Source organism: Alosa sapidissima, chromosome 19, assembly GCF_018492685.1.
Source record: "Alosa sapidissima isolate fAloSap1 chromosome 19, fAloSap1.pri, whole genome shotgun sequence".
Taxonomy (NCBI): Eukaryota; Metazoa; Chordata; class Actinopteri; order Clupeiformes; family Clupeidae; genus Alosa; species Alosa sapidissima.
This window is the reverse complement of record NC_055975.1, coordinates 13870188-13891001: the sequence shown is the minus strand read 5'-3', so window position 1 is coordinate 13891001 and position 20814 is coordinate 13870188. Positions and strand designations below refer to the sequence as shown.

Here is a 20814-nt window from a genome sequence, read left to right as displayed (position 1 = left end):
ACTCATTGGTTAACCACGGCTGTTTTGTCTCAAAAATGTGGTAGCATATAGCCTACATATCTGAGGCATACAGCTGTCAATCTGAGAGCTCGAGAAGGAGAACTCTAGCTGGACGCTAGAGGACTCTCGTGACCTGCAAGAAATAGTGCACAAGGTCATGCTTCTGAACTTTCCGTTCGTTTGGTCTTTTCAGCTATACATTGGTTCCACGCCCACTTGTTTTTCTTTATCGATAGATTTCATTGGTTCGCAACACTGTCAAACTAATCAGGCTTTGAGTTTTAGAAGTGTCACATTTTTGCAATATGAGCCATTTTAAGTCGTCGTAGGCTACAACCTGGCACACTTCCTGTTGTTGACCAAGCATTCTAGAGATGGAGAAAAGTAAGGGGTGCTGATAACACATAGGCCTATTGAATGGGATTCTATGGCGATTAAAGAAAAGCAGAGTTAAGACACTCTTGAAATTTTCGCGCGAGGAACATTCAGATCTGGTAAGTGTGTACAGTGTTTAAGCTTATGCACTTAGGAGACTTAACATGTTGCTGATAATCTTGACATCTTACTGTGATCTGTTAAGTTTCATTCAACGTGACTTCAGTTTTTTATTTTTTTATTTGGCTATTTTGAGCCTGAGAGAGCATATAGCCTATCTCATCCAAACCTTTGGAGGTTGAAAAAGCTAAGTTGTCAGTTCCCTGTGGTCAACCTGATTCCACAGGGTGTGCAGATTGGGTGAGATCATGGCTGGAGACATGCTTCTGATGTTGGGGCTGGTCAGGATGAGACCCAGGGTTATGCAAACACAAGCCCTGGCAGCCTGCAGTGGACTGAGAGCTGTTGCCACAGAAAACAAACACACTGTACCACTGAAGGAGCAGGTACAGTGTAATTTTCTTGGAGTAGCATGGGCTTTGCCTCTTACCATGTTCAGTATATTTTCATATCTATGTTACCGAGTATGACTTTGTCTGTGGATAGAGTTAAGTACAATGTACCTTAAGCAGTAAAGCAGTGTACTTGTTTAACATCTTGCCTTTAAACTGTACAGGCTGTCCGGTGGAATCCAAGTCCAAGAACAACTGTGGATTCTACTCAGTATCACCCCTGTTTTGTAGAAAGTTGTTGTGCTTCTGGAAACACACAACCACTTAGAGACGGACACGATGAGATGTTGAGCCTTGGAGTTCGAAGCAGGGGAAATGCAAGCACACTAATTCTGGGGAGATCCACGCACCATCTCCTCAAAGCCTGCAGGGATGGTGGACTACATCCTTCTGGACAGATGAGATGGACTCACCAGGACCACTCGTCTGTGGGCAGCACAAAGGCTGAGGCAGCGGAGGGAACAGGGACAAGCAAAAAGAAAGACTCAACACGGCACAAACAAACAGTACCGTACTTTCAACTTGCTACAGCTATAACTGATTCCATGAAATGATATTATAAAAAATTAAGAGCAGGTCGGATGTAAACATCATCATTTACAGTTCTCAGCTCAGAATGATTTAGGCCATGCCATCAGTATAATTTTCTTGCATTTGGAAGTGGAACTTGGAGGTTTTGTTTTTGCATGATATGCTTATGCTAGTTCTCGTTATAGGATCAAGTAACTATTTAATTTATTTAAAAGGCTGTCAACATTGCATGAACCCCCCTGGTTTACCTCAGAGAGAATAGAGCTGTTTCCTATTTTGTTCATGTCTACAGCTCAGTGAGACTGCCCGAGAGAGGAAGGTGCCAGTCACCAGAATTGGGAGGCTAGCCAACTTTGGAGGTAAGACAATAAAAAACGTGTGGAGTGTGAGTGTGTTCCATGACGGTGACTTCACTTAAGTCATGAATAAATGAGTAAATTGGTTAATTGTGATATACATATTTTAACTTAAAGACCCAATTAAAATCAACCATATTCACAAACGTTTTGATGTATATCAACACAAATGTGACCCTTATGGAAAATGCTGTGTGAAGCCTTTAAATGCTGTGTGTTTTTGACACATATGATTTTGCTGACAACTCATATAGAATGTGTAAACTTATGTGTTTGAAAATGTCTCTGAAAAAGGACATTGACTCAATGACACAGATCTACAGATGTATGTCATTTAGCTCCTCTGTGTGTTTTGAAAGAAAGTGGACAGTGCTGGATTTTCACTCTGTATGTACAATTTACAAAGCAGTAGTGCTGGGCCACGTCTGCGAGATTCATAAGAGGTGCTTGACTTGGCCAAGAGAGTTGTTTAGTTCATTCATGATCCCAGGATAAGTCATACTCCATTCCTGACATGTCTGGGAAACTGACCTCATTTTTCACAGCATGGGGAGTGATTAGAATAATGTGCTGTCCTTTAGACAACCTTTTACGTTTTTAGACAATGATAAGCGCAATGTATCTTACCAAAGCCAATCACTTTTGGTATCAGTTTATGTTCACCAGGTTTTCCTTCGCCCTCGTAAATTACTTTTTTGGGCTCACGCCAGAAATGTTAGGTCTCTAGGTATTTTTGGCCCTGCTTCATCAAGTTTCAGTGAAATGCTTTACCATAACAATATTCACTGTTCTTTATACTCTGCTGTGTCAGACCATTTCTGCGTTTGTTTAATGCATTCCTGGTGTGTGCCTCAGGACTGGCAGTGGGCCTTGGCATTGGAGCCATTGCTGAGGTGGCCAAGAAGAGTCTTAGGTCCGAGGATAAATCTGGTGAGCTCCCTTAAAATCACAGAATGTAAGCCAATGTGACTCACATTGCTGCATATAACATGAGCATATTTTGAGTAAAGACAGAAAAAGAAATGAAAGAAATTAAATCACCCACGTATTGTTTTTAATTTTTTCTAGGAAGCAAAAAGGCCATTCTGGACTCCAGTCCTTTCCTGTCCGAGGCGAATGCGGAGAGGATAGTCCGGACGCTGTGCAAAGTGCGCGGTGCTGCCCTGAAGCTGGGGCAGATGCTCAGTATTCAGGGTGAGGGAGCAGATGCTGGGTATTCAGGGTGACGGGGCTGGGGCAGATGCTCAGTATTCAGGGTCTGGGGCAGATGCTGGGTATTCAGGGTGAGATGAGGCTGGGGCAGATGCTGGGTATTCAGGCTGAGGGGCATCCACACTTACTTGGACTTTCACTGTTTTGGATTTATTTTGCAGCCCTGTTTAGCCCTTGGTGAATGAGCCTCTGAGTGTCTACTCAGATGCAGGTTTTTTTTCACATGGCTGTAAATATTTGCAAGGTCCGTGCAGTTGGCTGTGCTCTACTCCTGAAGCGATGTTACTCCCGTGTTCAAGATGCATTGCACTGGCATGTGTTCAAAATGAGTTGCACTCGTTGCTGGTGCTCTCATTTTTTTGAACTACTGAGGTTGAGATGAAATAACTCTTAACAACCTTCAGGATCTGTGATAACAGCTTGATTATCAGCAATGCCGACCCACCTGGTACTGTTGGCATGGCGCTTGTGCCACGCAATTCAGCCTGTTTTCTCCAACACCCCCTGAGTCACTGCCCTTGACAATGACTTCCTGTGTTGGCCCGCTCCCTCCCCTTTCCCTACATGGCTTGGCTTATTTTAGCATATTGCATAGCAACAGATGAGCGAGAAAAAAGGTCAGGCTGCCAGTCTGTCGTACCATCAGGTCCCAATGCACCACTCAAGTCTGTGCAGTCTGTAGTCTTTCTTAACACCAACCAACTTTGAGCACAGAGTGATTGTTTAATAAATGCTGTCGTGAAGGAAATATGCACATGTAAAAGTGCTTTCTGCACTAGTGAGAAACACTAAGCAACGGTGAAGAGTACTGTTGCTGTCGTCATTGCATTGCGGTCATCTGCTGGCCATGCTGGGAGCAGACCGACCCACTGCATGGAGTATAACTGGTGACTACCAGGGATTTTCCACAGGCCAAAATAAGCACGGCCAATGCTAGTGGATTATGGTGACCTTTGGAGAACAATGCAGCGCCACCATACCACACATGAAATGAGAGCCCTGACCTGAAATATATTTCTTAGCAGATACCTGAGACATACATAGTACCATGGTGCGGTGGGTTCAGAAGTTCATCATGAGTGTTAGAGAGGAAAGGCCTTTATGTCGTTACATAGCAACATTTGCAGTTGTTTTTAGAGCCCTAAAGGCCTCGATCATTCTGAGTATCAGTGGTTTGGGAAGCGCTGTCTCGCCATCTTCAGAGGGGTATGTGCAATTACCATCCTGTAAATTGTCATCATGTTTCGCTGTGTTGTGGTCCAGTAATTCTCGGTGAGGAGTCATTGGTGTAACGAGAGGACAAGTTTGTTGACTAAAGTTTCACTGAACAGCAAACAGGAGTGGCTTGCTGTAAGCCCAGTAACCTCTAGATTAAAACCTGTCTCAACATTGTTTCCCTTTGTTAATGACTTCCAGTATAATCTTCCAGTAAATAATTGGAAATGTATAATTTAAATATAAGAATATTACCTACTTATGACTGACATTATAGAAATGATTGCAAAGTGCAGCTGTTGGTGTAAGTGTAGTGGGTTTGTAACAGTGCCTCCTTTTTGCCACAATCTCCCTGCATAGCTGGCTGAGCAGTAGAAAATCTAGTTTAAAATCACATAGAAAGTGCCTAGTGAACTGATTTTCAGTCTTTGGTCAATAACAGGGGGAAAAATCACTTTGCAAGAAACATACATTGTACCCGGAAAATGCCAGTGTTCACCTTGCAAATTGCACACCAACAGTAGTAGCAGATTTGAAGTCCACCGACAGAAACTGAGACACATCTCTTTAAGTAAGCCTCCTACCAGACAATGTTTACTCACATTTGCATTTCATTATTTTAGATGATGCCTTCATCAACCCCCAACTGGCGAAAATCTTTGAGCGTGTACGGCAGAGTGCAGACTTCATGCCCACCAAGCAAATGATGGTATAGTCTGAAATGTGAGGGTTAAAAAACAGCTCCTCTACTTTTGGTATTGAAAAATAGCCATATATGCATTAATACATAGGGTCTGTTTCCTGTCCATGGATTAAGCCTACTTGTAGAATAAGAGAGAACTTCAGTGAAAATCTCCATTGCAGAAAGCTTTTAGTCTCGAACTAGGCATAATCCATGTAAGGAAAAATGTTCCATTATGGTTATAATAGCTTTTGATTAAGTGCCAAGAGAATTATTTATAATTATATACAAATTAAATAAAATAATGGGGGATTTAGGCTTACTGTCCAGGCTGTGCTCCCTCTGTGGGAATGCGCTGTTGAGTCTGTGATACACCATTTGTTTTCTTTCTCAGAAAACCCTGAACTCGGACCTGGGGCCCAACTGGAGGGATAAGGTGGAGATGTTTGAGGAGCGCCCATTCGCTGCGGCCTCCATCGGGCAGGTCCACTTGGCCAGGATGAAGGATGGGAGGGAGGTGGCCATGAAGATCCAGGTGAGGACCGTACACCTGGGACTGAACTCTGCTCTCAGATCTATGTCCACGTTTCTTGAATATCAGTTTCAATCATGAATCATATTCTCTTCATATCTAGTTGAAATGCAATGCAAGGTCAGTATTGATTACCAGTACTTTGTGGTACTGAAGCTCCCTATGAGAAAGGGAGCTCTGACTGGTCGTTGGCATGGTGTGTTTCAGTACCCTGGAGTGGCCCAGAGCATCAACAGTGATGTGAACAACCTGATGACAGTCCTGAGCATGAGCAATGCTTTACCTGAGGGTAGGGTTCAGCTGAAACCATGTTCACACACTCTCTGCAGGGAAATTTAATTCAATATAGCAACATGCCATAATTAAATTTTGTAGCTCTCTGTAAAAGTCTCCATTTTCACCCTTGCTGGGTTCATCTCCACCATCTCATCTGTTCTCTCTCTCTCCATCTGTCTCCATTTCTCTCTCTCTCTCTCTCTCTCTCTTTCTCTCTTTCTCTGTCTCTCTCTCCCCCGCAGGCCTGTTCCCAGAGCACCTGATCGAGGTGATGAGTCGCGAGCTGGCGCTCGAGTGTGACTATGTGCGAGAAGCCAAATGTGCAAAGAAATTCAAGTGAGTCACATAGAGGTGTGAGAGGTGTAAGGGGACATGTTGCTGAAATTGGGCTTCATGTTTAAAAACCACAGCACACACATCTGCTCAAGTTTGGAAAAATAATTGTATTAACATAATCCATATGAAATTGAGATGGATGGATTGAGGGATGTTCACAGTATATAATATCAGTATATACACATATAATGTATAATGATCATGGGGTATACATATACACAGTATAATGATCATGGGGTGTTTATGATATTTTACTGGTAGTTGGCTAAGCAGCGAATTATCTTTATTGTATGATTTATTCATGTGTGTGTGTGTGTGTGTGTGTGTGTCTGCATGGGTGTGATCTGTGTCCATGTGTATCTGCATGAGTGGTATGAGTGGCGTAGGTTTTCATGTGTGTATTTGTGTCTCTATGTGAGTGTATCATTTGTGTGTGTGTGTGTGTGTTGCAGGGAGCTTCTGAAGGACCACCCGTTCTTCGACGTGCCTGACGTTGTGGATGAGCTAAGCAGCCTCCGTGTCATGACCACTGAGCTGGTGAGCGGGTTCCCCCTGGACAAGGCCGAGGACCTGCCCCAGGAACTCCGCAATGAGGTGCCACTTACAGTATCTTAATCTAAAGGGAGCGTTGGGATTGCCTTAGGAAAGATTGTGGTTAATACTTGACATTTGTGCTAAAAACAGTAGGGTACAGGACTATGAAAGCATTGTAAAAAATAAAGTTTATATAATAGAGGTTACTCTATATGTTACAGGTTACTTGGTTTTGTATCATGTGATAATGTGTATAAAATAGAATATGCCATCTCTTATGTCTAAAAATAAACTACTGCATCCTGCTGTCAATATGTAGAGCAGTCTTTTGATGTTTGTGAACAGAGTAGACATAAATGCCTTCAGCTTGTGTGTCTAAACATGTTTTATCTTGTTTAAAAGGTGTACATCAGACACCATTTGATCTTATTGAGAAGCCATATACCGTTTCATGCTGAAGTCCTCTTCTCCCCTGTCAGATCTGTGAGCAGATCCTAAAGCTGTGTCTAAGGGAACTCTTTGAATTCAGATATATGCAGACCGATCCCAATTGGTCCAACTTTTTCTTTGACCCACATACACACAGGGTGAGTTTATTAAGTATCTGACCCAAAGCACCAGTCCTTCTCTTTTTTTTTCTTCCCGGCAATAAAATAGAGTTAGTCTCAGCTTGTCCTCTCTCTCACACTCTCAGATGTCGCTTCTGGACTTTGGTGCTACGCGAGGCTTTGATGCCAGCTTCATTGACATATACATTGAGGTACTGTTCTATCACACGGGGGAATGGATTGGAAGTATTTAATCGCACAGTAGATTTTACTGTACATTACTCCTTGAGGTTTCTGACCCATTTGGGTGAAGTAGAGCAGGGTTATGGAAACACACTCACTAGCTTTGGATTTCATATGCATTTGTAAAGCATAAAGAATAATAAATTATTGAATTATATAGAATAAATTAATGAATTACAGTGTTTCCCACAGAATTGAATTATATTTGTGGTGGTAGGTTTGTAGAATTAACTCGAATGCAACAGTTTTTAACAAATTAGTGCAGCCCGTATTTGTTTAGAATCCCATGTAAGCTGATCTCTTCCCACTCCTGTCAGGTGATCAAAGCAGCAGCAGAGCAGGACAGGCAGGGAGTCCTGCAGCGATCCGTCGACATGAAGTTCCTCACTGGCTACGAGTCAAAGGTGAGAAGTTCACATCAGCGACACTAAAGATAATGCTGTTCCTCTCTTTGTGTGTGTGTGTGTGTGTGTTTGTGTGTGTGTGTGTGTGTGTTATGTATGTAGCCATGGAAACCATGCACAACCATGCGCTGCCCTTTGCCGTTTCCCTCAGGCAATGGAGAATGCCCACGTGGACGCGGTGATGATTCTGGGCGAAGCCTTCGCTTCGGTCGAGCCGTTCGACTTTGGTGCGCAGAGCACCACTGAGCGTATCCACAACCTCATCCCCGTCATGCTCAAACAGCGCCTGACCCCTCCTCCGGAGGAAACCTACTCGCTGCACCGCAAGATGGGCGGCTCCTTCCTCATCTGCTCTCGCCTCAAGGCCAAGATCTCCTGCAGGAACATGTTCCAGGAGGCCTACAGCAAGTACTGGAGCGAACGTAGAAAAGAACTCGGCCAGTGAGGTCAGGTGAAGGCAGTGCTGGGTGGTTTAGAGAGTGTAATGATAACTGAGATGGAGGGTAGAGAGCCTCCTGTGGTAATGGTAAGACAATATAATCAATGGGAGTGAGGTGTACATGTGCACTTTATTTTGTTTTTATCTTGGTGCGACTGATGTGCATGTGTGACATCAAAGATCCATTTATTCAAGATCCATTTATTGGCATGGTGTGGACAAACACACAACAGTCAGATATCATGTTATGGCAGATCAAATAAGTATTTAGTTATCATTTGTTGTGCTGTTTTGAATGTCTAAAATGAAATACTTCAAATCATGTAAATTTAAAAAATATATATTTTTGTAGCAAAATGCACAAGTCAATTCATGTCTTCAGTCAAGAGACGTTAGGAGATGAGACACATATCAGATATCAGAGTGATGGAGCCGTTTCACGGTGTCTGTTGCTTATGTGATAAGACGAGAGTTCCCAAATTGTTTTAGCCAGACATTTGTGCAAGAGAGCCTCAGCTATACAATAGAGTATTTTGTATTGCCAAGACTGTAAAAATAAATAATTAAAAATTAATAAAAAAAAAAATTCATGAAAAAGTGAATGGTCATGGAAATAAATATAAATTGATTCAAATGTCTCTTTGTATCATTGAAGTACATTTTCTACTCAGTACCATCAGTTAATCAGGTTATATGAAAATATAGATATATATTTTCTCTTTTAAAACTCAGTATAATAGAGTGTGTATCCTTTTGAACCTCATGTGGAGGTGTAAGATTTCTTTCTGAAATCGGTCTGGGACAAAAGAGTCAGACCTGTCGAATCATCTATAGTATGATCCAAAATCTAAAGAGTGTAAGCTTCAGTGTACAGTGACTGTCTATCAGAAGTAGAACATTGCACCTTTGTGTAATAACTTAAAAGTTACATAAAGAGAGATCTTCACTACCCAAATCCCCATACCCATTAAACTGCAGTTTGACAGTATTATTTTTGTCATATTGGAGTAGCTGACCTTGTCAGTCCTTATCTTCACAGAAAGGCTAATATTGATAGAATGAGGAGCTTTCCCACTGAGCTGGAAAATTATCACAAACACTCAGGGGAGCTCACACACACAGCGGAGAGTGAACTTCTGACCTACACACAGATAAGCTGTAAATTCGGTACAAGCCAGCAGATGTGTGAGTTGTCAACAGCCGTGGAAAAAAAAACCCCAACATGCTTCAGGACAGATTATCCGGCTTGAAGTTCTTGTACCGCAGAGGGTATGCTCTCTCGACTCCCGGGATTTTGGGGGGTTCTCAGTCCATGGGCCCCACACACTTAGAACAGAAGGCCATGTCACTGGAGTAGGGCTCAATCTGGATGGTGATACTGCGGAAGCTGTGTTTGGACTGAAGCAGATCCGTGGCGTCCATCAGGACCTGCTGAGGATTGGCTGAGTCTTCTAAAAAAGGACAGAGAGAGAGAGTGTGGTCAATTCAGGTAGCTTCCTGTTGGTATATTTAGGTCCATCAGCATCCAGTTTTCTGTTTGGGTCTCAGTTCAAATGAGAGGAGACCAAGACTGCTGACAATGACATATTACAATATCATTGCTGTCATTTGTCTTTTAGTTAGCAAAAAATTAAAATGTTTACCAATAGCCAGATGAGCTGACAGTAGTGTGTGGTTTAATGTAAGAGTCCACATGTGGAGGTCATGCACAGCTCGGACACTGCTCACTGTAAGCAGAGCTTCCTTCACCGAGTCAAATTCATGGCCCTGTGGGGCACCTATCAACAACATGCAGTGCAATGAGTTAAGATTAAACAGTACATTTAGGCAAGATATTAAAATAGTACTAGATAATAGTAGTGCAGTCTAAAATATAATTAACAGTTCAATTCTTAGATATGTTTGAATTATATCCTCTAAATGAATCCCCAGTGAAACATGGGAAAACACATACAGTTGTAAATCTTGTACCTTCCATGAGTACACTGAAGATGTCCCTCAGAATGGTGATGGTTGTCGCAAGCACAAACACAGAAAACAGGAAGGTGCAGATAGGATCAGCTATTTTATATTCAGGCTGTGTGAACAACACCAAAAACAACATTTATGATAAAAAGAATGCACAGTAAGTCAGTCAGTATTTTATTACTTACAGTATATTTCTTAATGAATCTCTTAGTATATTCGATGGTGTGGTAATAACATACCATTAACCTTTAACTCTGACATACCAAGAGGGAATAATAAAACTAAGATGACGAGGCAACTACTTTGGTTCCAAATGACATATTAGTAAATACTACTGACATATTGACGTCATTGTAAGTCACTTTGGAAAGACGAGTCTGGTAAGAACTATCAACATAAACATGAATATAAACAGCTTTCTTGGGTGGTCATAAGATGACATTATCAGGCCAGTTTGTCCATAACCCCTGAAAGCCTAGTGGCCACTCAACTGACCCAACGGCTGATGATGAGGGCAGCCAGGAAGACTCCCAGACTCTGCAGCAGGTCTCCCACCACATGGATGAACGCTGCTCGCACACTGGCGTTGCCATGGTTACCTGCTGCCTGTGCGCAGCCGTGACTGTGGCCATGTGACAGGCCGTGACTGTGGCCGTGGGAGGATGGGGACTGATGGAGGATAAGGGCCATGCTTTTGGATGGGAGAAACAAACAAAATTAATATAATAGTAATAATGCATATAACCGGTATATACAAAGCACCTTTCATGTATGTCATCCAAGGTCACTTCACAACTATAAACACACAAAAATAAGATATCCCTAAGCACAAATCAGATATAGATTTAGAATCTCATATGAAGGTTTAGCTATAGCATTGAAAAAAGATACAATGTGCAGTGTAATACAGTTCACAGCTGGACGTCTAAAAACGCACTATCACCATGACCACTATCACAATTGCACTACCACCATGACACTCATTCACACAGAGCACCTTAGAGCACCTTACCATACCTTACTATGCACAGAGAATCACAGGCTCAGTCCCTGCCTCAGTCATTGCAAGCGCCTCTGATTGATTAATCACCACTATGTGGATACTGTTTTTAGAATTGATTTAGATTAAGTGTTAGTTAGTATAATTTGTATTTTTGTAATTTGTATTTTAGTATATTTTTATATATTGTATTTAAGTGTTAGTTAGTATCATTTGTATTTTAGTATATTTAGCATATTCTTTATCTTCTACTGTCCTTATTGCTTAGTTGTGTTTTTATATTATATACTTTAATTACTCTTTCTGCTGTTAAAGAATGTGTTTGTATTGTCTGTATGCTGCTGAGACCTTGAATTTCCCCTGGGGATCAAGTATCTATCTATCTATCTATCTATCTATCTATCTATCTAAATTGTTAGCTGGTCTTCCCTGTAATTAATTTTTTTAAATTATCTGTTATTTGAATGCCAATACCACCATCTATGGATGGATCATACAAACTGCATAGTGACTTACATGATGTTGACCCCTACTGCACAGCCGGAGGTGATGACCATGATGCCACTGTGGATCTCATAGTCATCACGGAGGATCCTCTGAATGGCAATGAAGACCAGCACCGCAGTTACAGCCCAAATGGAGAGGGCGGAGAGCAGAGCGCCGAGGATCTCTGGAGGGGACGTGACGTGAGCATCACAGAATAGATAGATAGATAGATAGATACTTTATTGACATACAACACAAACACATTCTTTAACAGCAGAAAGAGTAATTAAAGTATAATTAAAGTATATTAAATACTTTACATATAAAGAATATGTCACATCAGAACAGCACAAAGGTCCCAAATGTATAGTATAAGTATACTCATACTATACCTTTGGGACCTTTGTGCCGTTCTGATGTGACATAATATGCATCACAGCATATGTCACATCACAGCATCACAGAATATGTCACATCAGAACGGCCCAAAGGTCCCAAATGTGAGGGTTGACCAGAAAAAAAAAATATCAGAATGAAAAAAAACCTGAAATTCTTTGATACCAGTCCTGAAAGTACTGAAATCTGAATTCACCAATGCTAAAGAAATTGTACCAAATCAACTTCTAATCAACCATAAACTATGATTATAAAACTAACCTAGAGAGCCATGTAATAGTTGTATTTTTAATTGTTAATTGTATTTTTAGTTGTATGTTTAAGGTGTTTTGGGCAGACCGACCTGAGCGATGCCAACCAAACGTCATGGCTTTGGAGGGGGGTCTGGAGGAGAGGCACAGGGAGAAGAGGCTGACCAGTATGCTGCTGAAGTCAGTGAGCAGGTGCGCTGCGTCCGTCATGACTGCCAGACTGTGTGCTGCATAGCCACCTGAAGGGCAAACTCTTTTAAAAACATCCAAAATACTGTAGCTGCATTAGAGGCCAAACATTTGCTCACACTTGCAGTATCAATCACTTTTGGTCTGTCTGAAACCTACAGTAAAGCCTCCAATTATATGGATTCAGACCCATATTGATACAGCATGAGCAAGCAAAATATCAGAGCTTTGAGACATGTACATTGACCCACACACACACATTACACACACACGAGAGAAAGAGAAACAGAGAGAGAGAGACAGAGAGAGAGAAAGAGAGAGAGCGCGCTATTGCCTATTTGCATAATACACGCCTATTTGCATAATACACACAGATAAAAGTTTATTGCTCATTAGTCACTCAATACCATCCATGAAAATAAAGGCCAGGATACCTAGGCTACTATATAGGGTTACTGTACTCAATAGTTCTTTGCCAAACAACCAAGCCACTCGTCTACCCTATATGAAGTGTTTATCGGTGTTTATTGAGTCACTGTTACTCAATAAATAGCCATTTCCAACATTCATCCTTACCGATCACTTCACCAACCATGAACACCAGGCAGACAACTGAGGTGATGATGAGTTTCTTCTTGGCCAGCTGTCTCTCTCTGTCCTCAGCCCATGATGCCCCGTCACTGTGGCAGTGGGATGGGGTTTGTGTCTGCGCTTGGTGTGGACTGGTCTTGTCCTTGTTGCCTGCTCCTGTATGGAGGTATTCTTCTTTTGTGTCACAGAATGATCTGTACACAGGAGAACAAAAACAGAATTATTCAATAGTGAAGCGCTTTTCTGACTGACACACCATGTTTTCAGTTATTCAGGCAAGTATCATATAATGGAAATAAATACGTTTTAGTAGCAACACCACTGTGTAATAAAACATAATGTCACCAAAAAGTTGACCCTTACCTTAAATTCTCCAATGGAAATGTTTTAGAACCCTGCTCTCCGTCAAGAAGTGGCCTTTTCAAACTCATAATTCAAAGCAATCTAAAATAATTTGTCAAGTCTGCAGGAGACGTGTCCCAAACCTCTGTCTGCAGCAGCAGGTGATTAGTAAAGAAACACGTGTACCCATTCCACAGTCCAGGTCCCAGCCAGCCTCAATCTTTACATGGGTTAACACTCTTATCTACAGTGGAGTCAGTTGGTGTGGCTTCTGCAGGTTCCCTTTACAGTAGAAGCATTTCAGAAGCTTTAGATGAATTAATCTCATTAGGCAGGTTAGGTGTGGTCCACTGAGCAAAGACTAAGTGGCAGAACACATCTTTGTTTGAAAATAATTATGGGTAGCATTCATTGGTAGTAATCAATGTTGGCAATATCTGTAAAATCGAATGATTGGTAAAATCTAAAAAGCATCAGCCATTACCATTTTTAGCATTTTTGTTCTTGCATCAAATTAATTTATAATAAACTAGTTTTTTAAGGCAAGTTACTTTTGATGTCCTAAAATGTCCTAACTATTTAAAAATATTAACTTTTAATTTAGTTACATTCAGTCACTGTCTCTGGGATATCTCACTTATGCCATCTAGCATCATTTTCAATGTACTGCAACGATCTTTCAAGCTATGGAGATGACTTACATGACATTTTGAAACAAAATGAATAAGCTAAATAAATCTTTGTTATGATTGATGATTGTCAGGCCATCCACTCAAATGAACTGGCTATGTAAATGGATCTTTTATGAGGTCACTGGCTTGTGTGTTATGCACTAATGAGATGCTCATCAGGCAAAATGGTCCAGTGGTAGAATAATATAATCGTTGATTTGATGACAGAGAGTTTGTATTGGGTTTAATACTCTTTTAATGCTAGCTGCCCATTTACGGTCTTAACAGTTTGCTGATTGAATGCTAATGGAGATCACTTGCAAAATATCACTGGTGCATTTAACCTCTTGTCATCATAAATTATAGCAACAAAATATGGGGTGGTAAATATCAGGAATGCTACTCGGGTGGAGTACTAATATATACAGTATTTGGGATACATATACGTAGATATCCACTACCACACATACAGAGCCCTCTGAGTCTTGCATGGATGAACATATTACTGATAGTATATATGATTTGGAAAAAACACTTTAGCATCAATATCCTTCAAAATCACATTTAATGGGAGTGAACATAAAATGCAACCTAAATAGAGAGAACAATAACAATATAGAATGACGACAATAAAATAGATAAATATATAGTGCTGACATTTATTCCATTCTGACGTGGCATATTGCTTATAATTTAAAAACAGGCAAGAAACTTATTTTACAGTCACATATCATCTTTTCTCAAGTCACGAAAAAAATGGCTAGAAAACATGTCCAAGATGAGGTGAAAATCTTACAGCGATATCTATGTGCACTGGAACTGGATATGTATGACTGGCTTACCCTTACAAGTTGTGTCCTTGGCCAAGTGAGAGAGTACTGTAGTACCTAGATGGGGACTTTGGCAACAGTGTACATTACACTACTATAGCAAAGCTCTCTTTGGTCTCAGTAAGCCACTTCGACTAGTGACAGTTCATTTAAAAAGAAGAAATAAATGATTCCTGAATAAATGTAAACCTCATCAAATAAATCAGCTTAATTTGTAAACAAAACATCATAATGCACCCTTGATGTTCACAGGATTAACGCAACTGTAGTTTTTCAAGACTTACATTAACCCACAAAGTCTGCATTGTGTCAGACCTTTCTTTGGAAGTTATGGCATCAAAAATTGTTTTTGTTTGAATATATATATTAACACTTTTGTTTTAACAAAAAAACAAACAAAAAAAACATCACAGAACATGCGGGAACATGTCAGCTATCACCAGTTGATTCCCGGATAATCTTATCTAGTTTGGATAATCAAATACATTCATTGGCAATCCATTTCAGCAATAAAAATATATAATCTCAGAGCAGATAAACCTGAGCCTGATAAACAAAACAAACAGTAGAAGTTCAATCACGCAATTGTATTGTCAAATCCTGTCTGAACTGAAAAGCATCTGGCAGACAGTGCGTTTGCGATCCTTCTGTGTGACCAGCAGAGAGTTCAGTGTGTGTCATTCCTTCACATGCTGCAGGTGAGAGCTAATGAGGTGGGGTCAGTCACTGACCAACTCCTCTGTGCTAGATGTGTTCAGTGCCTGTCCAGCCGATAGGTTGGGCTTGGAGAAAGGCTCCACCACGATGGCTGAGGGAACATCACCTGGACGACATTCAGAGGAGAGAGGGGTCAGGAGGGCAGAGTGACCAAAGAGACAATAAACAGTGTGGTAGCAGATTGCTGCATTGTGCTAGTCTGATATTCAAGGGCTGTGGCTGGAGCACTGCATGGTGTCCAGACACTCTGATGTCTCACCTGAGCCTGGAGGAGGGCCTAAGGGAATGGGCTGACCAGAAATGACCCCACCATCTCCTGTAGGATTGTAATAATTGTAATTCATTTATGGGGATTTATTGTAGCACCTGGTGTTGGGCAATACAAAGTTAACGTTATCATCACGAGCAACACTACCAGTGCCAAAGCTTCTTTCAAAGTATGAAAGTATGAAAAAAGAATTGTGACTGTGACTGTAACCAGTCCTGGTCATACTGTATGTAGTCATATACAGTACACCAAAAGAAGATGAAGATCACTGCCAGTTCACAGCTCTTTGGGGTATTTATCCATAGCCTTGAGCCTCTATATCTATAGCCTATCTATAGCTAGATAACGCTAGCTCATTCATTCATTCACTCACTCTCCACCTAAAACTAGAGAGTGTTCTGGCATATAATGGCTGTCATGCATTACCCAGGTGGGTGCTACAGGTTGATGGTGGTTAGTGGGGTTCCCCATTCACAGTAAAGTGCTTTGGGTGCCTTGATAAAGTGGTATATAAATGCAAGTTGTTGTAGTTGTAATGTAACGGAAACCTGTCTGGCGCCACTAGGCTACTGTATGTCAGAAATGCTTTGAACATTTCACTGGAATCCCACACTGAATGCTCTGCCGACATAACTTCTGCATGTGTTTTCCTGCTTACACATATGCATGTCTTCTGTTCATTCTTCAACTACATACGGCAACACTTCTCAAAGCAATTTTTGAATTAATATTTTGGGGCTCTCTCATCTGATTTTAGGTCTTGTTTCTCTGTTAGTTCTTCTCACTTGGAGTTATCTGATTATTCCTCATTACCTTTATCTTTTACAATTTACAATCTCACGGTCTGTTTTAATCAGTTAAGTCAACAGTGCCCTTTGTTGAGTACTGGCAGCTTATTTTCCCTCATTTGTGTCCCCCATTCTCACCTGCGTCCGACTCTCCTGGCCCATAGTGTCCTGCCCCGTGCCAACCTGAGGCCTCCTGCTCAGCTCTAATCTGGGCCTCCAGCTCCTCGGGATCCATGAAGTAGTGGTTTTCTTCCTCCTCCGAGCGCCCACACTTCCCACAGCAGCAGCAGCAGCAGAAGCAGCAGCAGCAGCACGTGCATAACGTCCCAATCACCACGAGAGTCTAGAAAACACACACACACACACACACGCGCACACACACAATAATACAGTATTACCATAAACACATAAAGAACATTTAATGCAGGGTTCTCATGCATGGATTGCCTGGTCCTGGACCAATAGAGAACATCAATGAAGATTACTTTTGAAAAAAAATCTTGGTTTAGGACTAATCCATGTATGGGAAACCAGGTCTTGGAAGTCGTACTGACTTGCACACATCAGCAAACGCATCAGGAAAAGTAGGATATATGAAAATATTGAAAGTAGTGCATTACTGGTTTGTGGGGTGTAATCTCTATATATTGTCTGTAAATAAACATTTCTAATTTGTTATACCTTTACTAAATGAGGCAAAATTCTAGGAGAATTTACAACAAAATAGTTTGGAGGCCTAATCTAGGAAATGTTAACAAGTAGAAGGGCATGCATCATCTCAATGAAAAGACATTAAATGCACTCCCTGTAACATCCTCTGCTCTGATATGTGGCATCCTGGAAGCCCTCTTATTTTCCTTATATATGCTTCCCGTCGGCTCAATCTTCAAGAAAAATAACATTTCCTACCAGTGTTATGCCGACAACACCCAGTTTTATCTACCAGTTTCACCCAACAGTACAGCTCTATTTTTACAGTTTTTCCTGAATACTTAAACACAACTGTGATTCTTATAGCACAATTTCTAAAACTATTAATACGTATAGCAAAACCACTCCCTGAGTGTGCAAAACTAAAAGCACAAACACTGCTTTGCACTCAGTTTGCAATTTTGTAACACACACTTTGCACAACTGTAGGCACAATTCACTGCACAGCACTCTTTTTGCAGAACTGTAAATACAACTCATGCTTTACACTCAATTTCCAAATGATCAACACACTCCTAGCAAATCTATACACATGTATGGATATTATTTTCACTATTTTGCCAACTCTCTGGCACTCTTTCTCATGTGAGAACTGTTTTAGATAATTAGTTCACTTTGCAATCAGCCTAAGCACTATAAATAAGCCACAGGTCATGTATAATGGGTACAATGGAGGGAGCAGGAAGAGTGAGAAGAGTAAGAATTAGAGGAGGCCGAAGAATAGGACATGGAGGTGAAGAAGTAGGAGGAAGAAGAGGAGGAAGAGGATGCGGAGGTGAAGAAGTGAGAGGGAGAGGATGACAAGGACAAGGAGGTGAAGTTAGAGGAAGAGCGAAGAGGACAAGGAGGAGCAAGAGGAGGACGAGAAGGGGGAAGAGGAAGGGTAAGAAGAGAAAGAAATAGCCCTTTTACAGGCAAAAAAATCAGTCTACATGTGGGGATATTGTCATGTCAGGCCTGGATACGGCATTCCACAATATATTTTCCCCGGTGCCTTGGACTAGGACATTGCATGTAATGTAGACGAAATTTTGAGAGAGACGACCCAATGTAGACTGATTTGTTTTGTCTCTGTGAAATTGCTATTTTGTGTTTTGACTTGGAAAAACACACTTGTGTTTGTTTTAATGTGTGTAAATAAACACCAATACTTGAAGTTTGGATCTTTGTATGTTAACAGAACTATGACAAAAGTATGACCTCAAACTGACATTGTCTACATTGTGCACAGAGAAAGCAAAAGCCAGATGTGTTTTGCAAGTCTTTTTACGTCTTTTGCAAGAGAACTATCATGTCTAACCTCACAAATTGTGAAGCACTTTGGGTCAACTCTGTTGTTTTTAAATGTGTCATACAAATAAAATGACTCGACTGGACTTGACATACCCAATATCACAGCAAACATGGTGCAGAGCCTTTCAAGCCTAACCTTAATTAATGTGTAGGAAACCAGTCATGAGCTCCCAAACCAATACCAGGTGTTTTTCTCACCCTGTACCAACAAATTAATTTGTCGGAGTAGATATATTTCAACCAAAGCAATGCCCTCAATCCACTATTGGCCTATTAAAGGGCAAATGTGTTGACAAAACAACATGAAACACACACACACACACACACACACACACACACACACACACACACACTTGCTCCCACCTTGAACCAGCATTTAGACATGAGGAAGTAGAGTTGAACACTGTCTTCTCCAAACTGCTCGGACACGTAAAGACCCATTGAGCCATATTCATCATAGATCTTCCTCTTGTTCTCATCGTTCAGGATTGAATTGGCATTGTTGATCTCCTTAAAGCGCTCAGCAGCCTCTGGGTTGTCTGGATTCTTGTCTGGATGATACCTAAGTGCAAGTTTTCTGTGAAGGACAAACTATTTTTGAGGATTTTTTTAAAGCCAGGGCATGCATCTTCATCAGACTTGAATGAAAACTTGCGATGTCACCATGATGTCATTCCTTGTGGTGTATTTAAGGGTCACATTTATGAGAATATGATGAATGTATTTTCTTTTTTGCTCCTTACCTGTACGATTTTTTAATCTCATCCTCTGATGCCCCCCTCTGGACACCTAATATCTGATATAGAGACTCCCCTGCAGTTGATAATTTGCGTTGGGGTCGATTTGGTTCCTCCATGATTTCAAGTCTAACAGCACAAATGGAATTAGCAACCTATTATTACTATCATAGTTAACATGGCATAATAAAAAAAGCACCAGAGTCTAAAAATATGACCAACCTGTGTTATCACGGGAATATGGTTTAAGCATAGGCCCGTCTTTAAGTGCCTACTGGCAACATGAGAGTAACCTAGTGTAAAAACAAAACATAGGTTACCTGACATTAGAAGTAGCTTACATGTGTAGCCTACATGAGGACATGCAGTCAGATGAATTGAGCGAAATTCGTGAATTAAAACATAGTTTCGCGTTGACAGCTAGGCACATTAGACAACATATTAATTGTGGCCTTAAGATTTGATAAGAGGCACCGGAGTTTCCGTGTTACAAAGAATCAATAGGCTCTACCTACCTACCCCGCTGCCGATTAAGGTCGTGACAATGTTCTGACAGGTAGCCTAAGTCAAAGATTGTAGGATACAATCTTTGGGTGAGATCTCCTGCTGAGTTCCAAAACACATAGATTAGTCTACCACAAAAGACTAAGTGACAAGTTTCCAGATGCAGGTGGTGTCTTTGACTGGATTTTTTCGAGTTCAAACACCAATCCTTCGGCAGCATTCTGTGAAAAGTCAGAAATGGCAACGGTTACCTACCTGGTCAAAGTCCCAAGATTCGGACGCGGACAGGTCCAACTAGTTTGTGTCTGATTCGGAGACTCAACCAGGGTAGGCTACAGTAAAATTTCGCCTCATATTGCCATTAGAGGAAGCGTAAGCTAAATGTAGGAAGTAACCCAAGTTCACTAACGTTACTGACGTTTTCTATTAGGCAATATGGGTGTGTAGAGAGCGGTATCTGACAGCACAAACATCCGAATAGGTGAGCTAAAACTTCGTATGCCATGTGATCACTAACTTCCGCTAGCAGAGCACAGAACACTCCATTGGCAACCATCCACTGAAGTAGCCTACTGTATGGGAAAATTAACCAGTATACACAATCTCTTCTCTGAACTTAGCGTAATGTTTTATGAATCTTTTTGACCTGTCTTGTAATGTCCACATTTCGAATTCAAACTCTTTGAGCTTACCAACAGTGGCCATAATCTTTAGTTTTCTATTCCATGTCAGTGCGGTCATCAGTCAACCTAAAACGCTAAGAACTTGAAAACTTAATAAATTGAGTCTATCCAGTCGAGTACGCTTCAAGTATTACTATAATTGATACAATTTGGCCTAAAGTCAGACAATCATTCAGCATTTAAATAAACCACGA

The 20814-nt window shown here is 41.0% G+C and overlaps 3 protein-coding genes across 9 annotated transcripts; 1 reads left to right on the top strand and 2 right to left on the bottom strand.

Moving 5' to 3' along the window:
* Positions 1-123: 123 nt before the first annotated feature.
* Positions 124-8781, top strand: coq8ab (coenzyme Q8A, genome duplicate b). 3 transcript variants are annotated; one of them, XM_042072590.1, is made up of 15 exons: positions 124-494; positions 731-881; positions 1052-1393; positions 1711-1777; positions 2630-2704; positions 2843-2968; positions 4825-4910; positions 5278-5418; positions 5623-5704; positions 5934-6027; positions 6414-6621; positions 7041-7148; positions 7256-7321; positions 7670-7756; positions 7908-8781. In XM_042072590.1, exons 2-15 carry the CDS (start codon positions 744-746, stop codon positions 8199-8201), a joined length of 1914 nt encoding a protein of 637 aa, XP_041928524.1. In that variant the 5' UTR covers positions 124-494; positions 731-743; the 3' UTR covers positions 8202-8781. The 3 variants fall into 3 exon arrangements, with proteins under 3 accessions (XP_041928524.1, XP_041928523.1, XP_041928525.1); XM_042072589.1 differs by having other exon boundaries at positions 125-494; positions 722-881; XM_042072591.1 differs by having other exon boundaries at positions 126-494; positions 722-881; positions 6480-6621.
* An 81-nt stretch (positions 8782-8862) lies between these two features.
* On the bottom strand, positions 8863-13527 carry LOC121693269 (zinc transporter 2-like). Its single transcript, XM_042072598.1, has 8 exons — positions 13440-13527; positions 13062-13270; positions 12389-12535; positions 11680-11833; positions 10659-10854; positions 10167-10272; positions 9839-9973; positions 8863-9646 (listed from the first exon to the last, which is right to left on the bottom strand). The coding sequence occupies exons 1-8, from the start codon at positions 13505-13507 to the stop codon at positions 9501-9503; spliced, it is 1161 nt and encodes a 386-aa protein (XP_041928532.1). The 5' UTR covers positions 13508-13527; the 3' UTR covers positions 8863-9500.
* A 1108-nt stretch (positions 13528-14635) lies between these two features.
* dnajc5gb (DnaJ (Hsp40) homolog, subfamily C, member 5 gamma b) lies at positions 14636-20782 on the bottom strand. Of its 5 annotated transcripts, none has more exons than XM_042072606.1 (8): positions 20193-20782; positions 19945-20039; positions 19656-19726; positions 19440-19562; positions 19060-19273; positions 16831-17035; positions 15896-15952; positions 14636-15742 (listed from the first exon to the last, which is right to left on the bottom strand). In XM_042072606.1, exons 4-8 carry the CDS (start codon positions 19550-19552, stop codon positions 15639-15641), a joined length of 693 nt encoding a protein of 230 aa, XP_041928540.1. In that variant the 5' UTR covers positions 19553-19562; positions 19656-19726; positions 19945-20039; positions 20193-20782; the 3' UTR covers positions 14636-15638. The 5 variants fall into 5 exon arrangements, with proteins under 5 accessions (XP_041928540.1, XP_041928537.1, XP_041928539.1 ...); XM_042072603.1 differs by having other exon boundaries at positions 19949-20039; XM_042072605.1 differs by having other exon boundaries at positions 19953-20039.
* Between the last annotated feature and the right edge of the window lie 32 nt (positions 20783-20814).

Coding starts and splice junctions, on each gene's coding strand:
- coq8ab (XM_042072590.1), top strand. CDS start 744: ATGGCTGGAGACATGCTTCTGATGTTGGGGCTGGTCAGGATGAGACCC. Junction 2,705..2,842: donor TAGGTCCGAGGATAAATCTG/GTGAGCTCCCTT, acceptor AATTTTTTCTAG/GAAGCAAAAAGGCCATTCTG. Junction 6,028..6,413: donor AAATGTGCAAAGAAATTCAA/GTGAGTCACATA, acceptor TGAGTGGCGTAG/GTTTTCATGTGTGTATTTGT.
- LOC121693269 (XM_042072598.1), bottom strand. CDS start 13,507: ATGAGTTTGAAAAGGCCACTTCTTGACGGAGAGCAGGGTTCTAAAACA. Junction 11,834..12,388: donor GTTTGGTTGGCATCGCTCAG/GTCGGTCTGCCC, acceptor CGTCCCCTCCAG/AGATCCTCGGCGCTCTGCTC. Junction 9,974..10,166: donor CTTCAGTGTACTCATGGAAG/GTACAAGATTTA, acceptor TGTTGTTGATAG/GTGCCCCACAGGGCCATGAA.
- dnajc5gb (XM_042072606.1), bottom strand. CDS start 19,552: ATGGAGGAACCAAATCGACCCCAACGCAAATTATCAACTGCAGGGGAG. Junction 17,036..19,059: donor TGTCTAAATGCTGGTTCAAG/GTGGGAGCAAGT, acceptor TGTGTTTTCTAG/ACTCTCGTGGTGATTGGGAC. Junction 15,743..15,895: donor AGGCCCTCCTCCAGGCTCAG/GTGAGACATCAG, acceptor AATGTCGTCCAG/GTGATGTTCCCTCAGCCATC.